At 36.0% G+C, this 9882-nt stretch overlaps 1 protein-coding gene across 1 annotated transcript; it reads right to left on the bottom strand.

Annotated features, from left to right (window-relative positions):
• Positions 1-2853: 2853 nt before the first annotated feature.
• Positions 2854-5766, bottom strand: LOC21385838 (NAC domain-containing protein 19). Its single transcript, XM_010112513.2, has 4 exons — positions 5303-5766; positions 4320-4559; positions 3235-3564; positions 2854-3155 (listed from the first exon to the last, which is right to left on the bottom strand). The coding sequence occupies exons 1-3, from the start codon at positions 5756-5758 to the stop codon at positions 3481-3483; spliced, it is 780 nt and encodes a 259-aa protein (XP_010110815.1). The 5' UTR covers positions 5759-5766; the 3' UTR covers positions 2854-3155; positions 3235-3480.
• Between the last annotated feature and the right edge of the window lie 4116 nt (positions 5767-9882).

Genomic DNA, 9882 nt, shown 5'->3' with positions numbered 1-9882 from the left:
TCCAAAAAAAAAAAAAAAAAAAAAAACCTTATAAGGTATTTTATTGTGTGTTTTTTTTATAACTCAAATCACAATTTAAAATTTTATAGGGAAAAAAACACTATAATAAAAAGTTTAAATTTAAATTTTTGTAATAAAAAATACTGTAATAAAAAAAAATTGAGTTGTAGAAAGAATAAGGTCGTACTAAACCCTAAAAAAATAAAAATTATAAATAAAACCCCATGAGGTATTTGGGAAGGCTTTTTCTCAACTTCTTTAAATAGCGTTCGCTACCCTTCCTATCTCAATCGTGGGCCTCTTTTCTCCTTTAAACGTTTTTTGGTTCCATGCGTGCCTTTCTCTGGTTTCCTCCTCTCTTACTTTTCAAAGTGGTTCCTTTGCCTTGCCTTGCTTTTCTTTTCTTATCTTTTATTATTATTATTATTATTGTTATTGTTATTATGATCATTGAAATTGTTGTTTTTCTAGTGTACTTTAATTTAGGCCACGAAAACGAACTCCGATCTGTCCATATGGGGGTTTTGCTTATACAACCCATTGCGTAATACTAGGCTACTGGCCCTTTTGAAAAAAAAAAAAATATATATATATATATAGCATCCGTAATTATATCTTATTATAACCAACAAAGATAAGAATGACAATTCCTCCACTGCCCACCAAGGCGAATATTTAGAATTTTCCCACTTTGGACAAATGGAAGAGAAAGCTTGCCAACCTAAGACTCTAGTATCAAAACGAGCCAAAATGGATTTATCTCGTGATTTGCTTCCTTAAAAAATTCCATTGCCTAAAATATATCGTAATATAGATTCTACCCTCCATCAAATTAAAAATGAAAAAAAAAAAAACAAAAAAAAAAAAAAAAAAAAAAAAAAAGTACCCGTATTTAGTGGGGGGGTAAAAGAAGTCGCCAGTGCAAGGCAAGAGAGTGGTGGTGGTTGGCAAGCATGGGACCTAATCTCAAACAATTACTCTCTTAAAATCTTTTTATGTGAAAGGTGGGTGATGAAGTTATTGAATCAAATTTAATTTGAGGGAACAAAACCCATGACCCCTTTTTGAGATCAATTGGCCCATCAACATGTGTGACCAAAAGTATATTAAGGAGCAAAGGAGGGAAGCTAGACGTGGGAGAATGATGGTGATGCACTTGTGTTTGGTTTCTCTTTCCACTTTGAATATAACCACATGAAAAGAGAGGCATTTTCATTAGTGAAAGACTGGAAAATGTTTATTGTAACAAGTTTATTGGAGTTTTGGAGAGAGCAAGATTGCCCCTTGTAGCTACCACCAGAAGTGGGGTATCAAAACTTTGTTAACGCCCTTTTTTTTTTTTTTTTTTTTTTTTTTTTTTTTTTTTTTTTTTTTTTCATTACCTCAAACAGCTTTGTGAAAATTTACTTTTTTACCTTTTTTTTTATTTAAAAAAAATGTGCCGTTTCTGGAGCACAATTGTCAGATCTCAAAACTAACAATGTAAGAGAGAGGAGAAATGAAAGATGGAATGAGCATCATCCATAAGGGTCCACTTGCAAGAATCAAGGTGAAAAGGCATGCACTAATTTGTGAGATTAATTATTAAATGCAGTTTCTTGTGAAGAGTAGTTCTCAGTACTATGTGTGTGTCAGCCTTAAAATTCAATTGTCACAGAAGCAAGTTGGATATGTAAATGCTTATGGCATAAACAATCGTATTACATGTATAAATTGGCAATCAATTCCCTGACCAAACAATTGTATACCTTTTTTCGGCTCTATTGTATGTGGCTAACCATAAGGTTTAATGGTACATATATTTGTAAAATTAATGGTAGAGCAGGAGGCTTAACATGTTCATAAAAAGAGTTATATATATGGTACGACTATTTCTCAAGTTACCAAGTTGGCACCAAGGGGTGAGACGCATTGAAGTCATTTGAATGGTCCAAACATGTGGGAAATGTCATCAAATAATAAGATAAAAAAAGGACGGCAAAATATCAATACTTTCTCCAGTTGCATAGCTTTTAAGCAACCACAACGCAATGAGAACGACAACTGCCGCTACAATTATATAGGCATTTCCAAGTCCCAAGCCAGAAACTTAAAAATCAAGTACAGTTCCATGGTTGTCTACGCTGAGGAAAGGTAATTGTCAAAAACTCAAATCACAACTTTAAGTTCTTTTATTACAGTAATTTTTCTCGTAAAAATTTAAATTTAACTTTTTTATTACAATGTTTTCTTGCACATAAAAAATTTAAGTTGTGACTTCAATTATGAAAAGAACACACAAATTTGTTGATTAGGTTAAGCTAAGCACCCCAAAGAAAATCATAAGCCAAGAACACATGCATGAACATCTGCGACCAAAATCATTTATAGTAAGTTAGCATCAACTTGTTTATTCATATACAGGTTGGATCTGGATTATGATCAAATTAAACACGGCTCTATGATGCGAACACACAATACTGCATATTGACAAAAGGACACATGACGCAGAGTTAAAATAACATAACAAAAAGTACACTAGGATTAAACCACAAAACATTCAGAGCACAGTTGATCAAAACTAGGATTAAACCACAAAAAGTACACTAAGAAAATATAGAATAATCATGCAATAAGCAAACTGACGTACATAGTTACAAGCAAACATATTCCGAACGCAGTTAATACTAGGCATTTGAAGATTAAACCACAGAAAGTATACTGAAGAAAAAATAATATAAACAGGCAATAAACACACTGATGCATCATGACACGAGATTATTTGATACCATAGTCAAGTTTTACTAGACTAAGCAACATTTAAGTTACAAAACATAGTCAAGTATGAAACAGCAAGAAGGGAATTTATTCGAATCCATATTTGATATTACTAAATATTTTAATCAATCTCTGCAACTAGCAAGCTAAGAGAGATTACAAATATCAATGAGGGGAATAGCCCTTGTTAAGGGAATGCACCAAAAGAAACGGAAAAACCAAACTTTTCCGTTGGTGTGCAAATAAATAAGAACTCCACCATTGAAGGAAAAAGGCAGCTTGCAAAGGCCAGTGAAGTAGCAGATACTAACAGATTCCAGATTGGATTGACCATCATCTAACACATTATTGTTTCTTCTATCCACAGAGCATTTGCCTTCAGAAGGCAAAGACCGAATCTGCAACCCCAAATCAAAATAAAATAAATGTTTTGCCACATGGGCAGTAAATTAATTAAGAAACTTGGATCGCAATTACCTTTACAAGAAAATTGATTCTGCCATTATATCTCTCTCAACCTCATAACTGATACTATGTGATTCCCATTAACTTTCCTAAAAAAATTAAAGGATTCTTCAGCATATGAAAACTCTCTCTTCCTGTGTTGGGTATGTAGAACCCATTCTCCGACTAATAGTTTCAACTGAAAATTAAGCATCATCAGCAATATTCACATTTTTAAAGATTCAGCCACTTCCATGTTTGTCTAATAATCTTGGATAATCAACGGTTGAGATCATCCAACTCCAAGAAATCTTCATTTAGAATGGCAAGTAAATGGTCATCTGTAAAAGCATCGATATTCATCTGCACCATGGCACAAAAGAGAGCATGAATAATTTGGAGAAAAATATGAGCATTTGGTGTAAAAAAAATTAAAACAGAATAAGCAAGCAATAAACATATATTAGCAACTATAATATGCAGACCACTCTAGAAATAAAAACTTAAAAATGCAACACCCACTCTAGACAGTTATTAAACAATGTTGACAGCTAAAAGGATGATAGTACTTGTAACTATCTGAATGACATAGAATAGGAACTACAATGAAACATGTTTCGAGTTCGGTTTAGAATGAAACACACTATAGGATATCTTGTCACATACGTTTGCACGTAATAGCACAAGATGGAGTTTGGATTCGAGGGAAATAAGAAGTCTATCTGTAACAGTTTCTGTAAAACTTCCATTGTTTTATCATGTTTCAATGTTTTTACAGGATGATTTCATCTGGATATCCGAAACAAGTAAAACAAACGAGGGTCCTACCAATATCACATGGTTTTAGTTTTACACAAAATTCAAAATTTGTATTCTGAAGAGTATTGGACAAACAGGGAAATATTATATGATGACATTTGTCCACTTTATGCCAAACAAGAAAATGACAAAAGAAAACCTCACTGACCATCACTGCAAAAAAAATATACAACTACAGAATTAAAATAGTTCATGGTCTAGCTATGTCTTCGGACGAAATGTGATAAAACAAAAACAATAGTAGAAATGGTGGTAATAGCACTTCTCAGCTAATGAAAGGAATTGTTCAAATAGTTTACCTGCGTATTAGGCTCACTGCATAGAGGAACTTGAATGCTTGCCATGGGAGCTGGCCTAGTCGCAATCTGATCATCTACCTCAATGTCATCGTTCCTACTAGAAATGTTGTCTCCATCATGCTGAATTCCAATGTGGCGCACAGCCGAAAAACTTTCTTCAGCACAAGAAACTAAACCATTCTCTGATATGCTATTTCTAGGACAAGATTTGTTGAACACTCGGCACAGGACAAAAGAAGCCTGCAGGTAGACAAGAATTAATGCCCCAAAAGAGGGATATGCGTTTTGCATTTTGGTTTTGTATATAAAGAGTTTAACTTTTTCATTTTGGTTTTAATAGACCAAAACAAGGCCGGTCACTAAGTCCGTGTAACTTCAAAAGTTCGACCCTTTTTACAGTCTCAAATCATTTCCAACAAAAAAAGGCCATCAAAACCAGTCCTGTTCACTGCATGATAGAGACGGGAACCTATTTCGCTTGAATTTACTGTCTAATGGAAAAAACTATTAGCACATTATAAGATAGAAAACCAAGCATCTGCGGCAGAGTCAAAGAAACTATGTAAACATAGCACGACTTTTTTTCCTTAAAGAAGGCTTTTGTTTTTTTGTTTTTTCGTTTGTTTTTATTTTTTTATTTTTTATTTTTTATTTTGCCCTTTTCGCATTACCAAAATCGAACTGAATATTCCAAATGGTCTACAAGGACGCACAATGCGGAACCAAATTCCACGCATCCAAAAACCTTTACGGAAACCAAACCAAAATAAACCCAAAAAGGAAAAATCCGAAAACGAAAGAAACCTCTCAATAATCAACTGGAGCCAGTAAGAGCCGCCACGCATATATAATTAAAAAGCAAAACAGAACAGAACAAAACTAATAAACCCCAAACTTCCGTTCCAACAAAATATGCGATAATTCCACCAAAAACACAAACTTGATTGGCTTATCAATACGAAGAGGAACAGAAGATATTCTACCTTAAGATGATCAATAGGGGCATACTCATACAAAACCCAATTGGTCCTGAAGGCCGTCTTGGCCGAATTCCCCAAATAAAACACGAATTTGGTCCTGGTCCCAAGGTCTCCCCTCCCTCCTTGCCCCATGACAATCCTCATCCTTCCCTTCCTCCTCCAGAACCCGCTCCTCGCCCTCCTCTTCCCTCCCCTCTCCCTCACCGCCCCACCGCCAGTGTAGCAGAACCAGTGCCTCTTCTTCCCTCCGCAGCCGTACGCGTAGCACGCGCTGTTCGGAAGCTCGAAAGGATCGTAGCCGTACAAGTCAAGCTCTCCGATCAGGTTGTTGCCCTCGGCCCTCGCGCCGCCGGGCTCCGCGTTCTTCCCGCTCAGGTAGTGGCGGAGCAGCTCCTCGTCCGAGGGGTGGAACCGGACGCCCGGCGGAAGAGGAAACGACGTCGCATTGGCATCTCCCATTGATGAGAATTTTCTTCGAACAAGAGCAACAAAAACTCCGAGTGAAACACACCTCTTATATAACCAGAAAGAAGCGTGCTCATTAAGCTTCTACCGTTCTACGAAACTCTCTCATTCTCTGCATGCGCATCTAACTAAGTTACGTAGGCCATTTCTTTCATCCAATGATGAACGCCCACGTGTCACAATTGTAGAACTGGATGAGCGTGATATCCACGCCGTGTATTTATTGGCTGGCTGACGGGACAGAGTAGACTTTGGCGACTGTCTGACGTGGAATGGAAACTACGTGGAGGTCTACAGTTAGCTCCGCTGTCATAGCCAGTGGGTGACGTTCTTCCCGCTCAGGTAGTGGCGGAGCAGCTCCTCGTCCGAGGGGTGGAACCGGACGCCCGGCGGAAGAGGAAACGACGTCGCATTGGCATCTCCCATTGATGAGAATTTTCTTCGAACAAGAGCAACAAAAACTCCGAGTGAAACACACCTCTTTATATAACCAGAAAGAAGCGTGCTCATTAAGCTTCTACCGTTCTACGAAACTCTCTCATTCTCTGCATGCGCATCTAACTAAGTTACGTAGGCCATTTCTTTCATCCAATGATGAACGCCCACGTGTCACAATTGTAGAACTGGATGAGCGTGATATCCACGCCGTGTATTTATTGGCTGGCTGACGGGACAGAGTAGACTTTGGCGACTGTCTGACGTGGAATGGAAACTACGTGGAGGTCTACAGTTAGCTCCGCTGTCATAGCCAGTGGGTGATATTTTCTCGGTCGTTACCATTTTGGGCACAGCATACCAGCCGTTGGATTTGAGTTGTGTTATTGTAACGGTGAAACTCCGGAGTACGTTAGCACAATAAAGTAATAACAGATTGGAAGTTTCCAATTTCGGACAAAATAATGATAGATTTTTCCTGTTTGGTCCGAACTATTTGGGAAATGTTCAATGCACTCGCTGTCTGAAGTGAATAGGAGAGTGTCTGTGCCAGGTGTCGGTTGTTGGACCGCGAGTATCTTGGTTGAGTTCAGAACTGCGCGTGTTCATTGACAAAGTTTACTTTTCTTGGTGAATAAACTACTTGGTGGTCAACAATGAAAGATAATGCGGCTGTCTAAAACTCGACCGACGGCGATTTACGACAGGCGAAATATTAAACCAACGAGGAATATACACGTCAAAAAATCATTTTTCCCACGAACCTGGCTTTGTGGCTTTATCCAAAATAATTATTTTCTTTTCAATTTGTCTGCTTATTGGTTTTTAAAAATTTCTCCATTAAAAAAAAATCACCTGACCTGTTTTTTTACTTGATTAAATAGTCCAATGAAAGAAGTGGACGACAAAAATATTAAAAAAAGTTAAATTCTTACTGGGAATGTATTCCAGTGATTTCAGGAGTCCCATTTGCGTAGTAATATTTAATAAAACATTAAAAAAAAATTGGATATAAAAAGTATAACCAAATATTTGATTTCACATTAAGTTATAAAAAGTATCTTCACTGCACAATTTTCAACTGTGTATTTTTATCAAATTGTATTAAAATGGTATGGCATAAGTTTAATATAATTTTTGTATATTATGAGGATTAATTATTATATAATATTTCTCTAAAAAATCTAAATATTGATGAATTATTTTCTTATAGCCTATAGATAACTCTCCATTAAAGTAAACAAGACAAATCCTCTATTTTTTGCCCCCTTTTTTCTTCTCCTTTTAAGAGGGATGATCCTAGATCTCTAAAACCTTCACTAAACCCTAAATATTTATATTTTTCTTTAAAAAAATATATTATTTGTCTTAATCTTGTACATATATATTATTTATATAATTCTAAATAATTGAGTATCATTCTGATATTTCTTTATTAATTGAATGAAAATTGTTTAACTTTTAGTGGGGTGGTATAAATAACATTTTTTTTTCCATCTTTAGTATTTCTGGATTTTTCTAAAAAAAAAAAAAAAGTATTTAGGCTGCGGCCTTTCCTTGCACAATCGCTTATAGAAATAGGCCCAACCAACACATCAATGGGCTTTACGTTGTCAACGTGAAACCTAGTTTCAACTCCACATATGAGTCGGTGGATGGTTTTCTTCTCTCCAGCGAAGATCCTTTTACCTCCTTGTCTCCTACGGTTAGTGCTGAAAGTCTGGCGAAAACTAGGCCGTTTATAAATATTTCACAATGCCAAAAAAAACTAATTAAAAAATATATGAGACTTCTGCTTTATTGCATTTCGATTTTCTCTATTTCTGGGAAAATCCAACTGCAATTTGGAACGTGTGGATTTGCAAAATTTGTTTCTCATTTGGGTGTAATTGCCAATCGAGTTCAAATTCGAGATACTTTTTCTCACGGATTCACTCATTCACAATCTTTCTTCATCCAATTCGAATCTAGTGACAGAAAGGATACTGAATTCAAGCCCTAGAATTTCATACGTCATGAAAGATAGTACATGAAGTAAATAAACACTAGTTAATTTTACATTTCCAAATATTTCGAATCAATCCTGCGTTTATCATTTTTATTTTTCAAATTATATACATGATTTATCTGCTTATGATTTAATTCATGACATCTTTAAGTTTGTGCAATAACCAATATGTGTCGACTGTGTTTCTCTTTTCTACAATAGGAGAGTGAATGTCAATAGTCAATAGAAAAGGCTCAACTTTTATTGCGCACACAATATTTCAAAACTAACTTTTTTTTTAATTTAGGCTAAAGACCTATTGCAACACTTAGGCCGTTTGGTTCGTTAATTCGAGTTGAGATGTGATGTTATGTGAGAGTTTTTTACTATACTCGAATTAATTCGAGTGGAGATGTGATGTTATGTGAGAGTTTTTTACTATAGCAAAAAAATTAGATGTGACTGTTTTTTAGAACTTTTTACTGTAGCAAAACTCGAATTCTAAACTCGAATCAGCAAAAAGAACGGGAAACTTATGGATAAACAGGCTACTTTTATTGCTCATTTTCCTCTGCACACGAGGGATGCCATTTTTTTCTCTCTTTCAGTATTCAACTTTGGCTTTGCATGCCAGTGAAACTTATAGGTGAATATGTCGTATCCATAAATTCCTTTGTCAGATTCAAGGGCGCATTGTTACAATTGTAACAAAAAACCAGACTCAACAAACCAAACTCATAAGAACTCACACAAGAATGAAGAAGAAAATTGAAAACTTTATTTCTGACTTGCTTCAAGAATTACAGACTTGCTCCTTTCTAATTCTCTCACTAGAAATCTCACTGCCTTTTTCTTTCTCTCTCTAAGTTTTTAGACTTCCTGTTACCAAAAATGACTTTACACCGCTTACTTAGGTTTATACACCTAAGCCATCACCGACTAACTCACTTGTAACAATTATTACACTTAGACAATTACAATTAATGATGTACACTCAATTGTTCACGTTAGCTACTCAAGACTTTTAATCAATCGCTACAGATGCTTCAACAAATCTCCACCTTGAATGTTGGATTAACCGTCTTGACATCTCCTTAGTCTTCTTCCCAGAAAGCTTCTTTAATGCACTACTAGTTTGACAGACAACAAACCCAAGCAGTACTGGAACTTTGAAGTTGATAATGACTTAGTAATCATATCAGTTGCATTTTCCTCAGTAGAAACCTTCTTCACCTGCACTTCTCCACTAGACATAATATCTCTAATGAAATGCAGCCTCACATTAATGTGTTTAGTTCTCTCATGAAACACTTGATTCTTTGACAAGTGTATATCACTTTGACTATCACAGAGAATCACCGCTCCTTCATGTTCAGCATCTTACTCCCCCAACAACCCTTTAAGCCACACAGCCTCTTTTATTGCTTCTGTCAGAGCAATATACTCTGCCTCCGTAGTGGATAAAGCTACTACATGTTGATGAGTGGCCTTCTAGCTACTGTACACCCTTGAACTTAGAATGAATAACCTGTAATAGATCTTCAATGATCCAAATCCGCTGTAAAATCTGAATCTACATACCCCATCAATTCATTAATAGCACCTGTTGGACCATATACTAAACCATGATAAGAAGTTCCCTGCAAATATCTTAGTATCCACTTTACTCCTTGCCAGTGTTGCCTTCCAGGATTGC

Source organism: Morus notabilis, unplaced genomic scaffold (genome assembly GCF_000414095.1).
Source record: "Morus notabilis unplaced genomic scaffold, ASM41409v2 Scaffold2640, whole genome shotgun sequence".
NCBI lineage: Eukaryota > Viridiplantae > Streptophyta > Magnoliopsida > Rosales > Moraceae > Morus > Morus notabilis.
The sequence above is the reverse complement of the archived record's forward strand: the minus strand, read 5'-3'. Positions and strand labels throughout refer to the sequence as shown.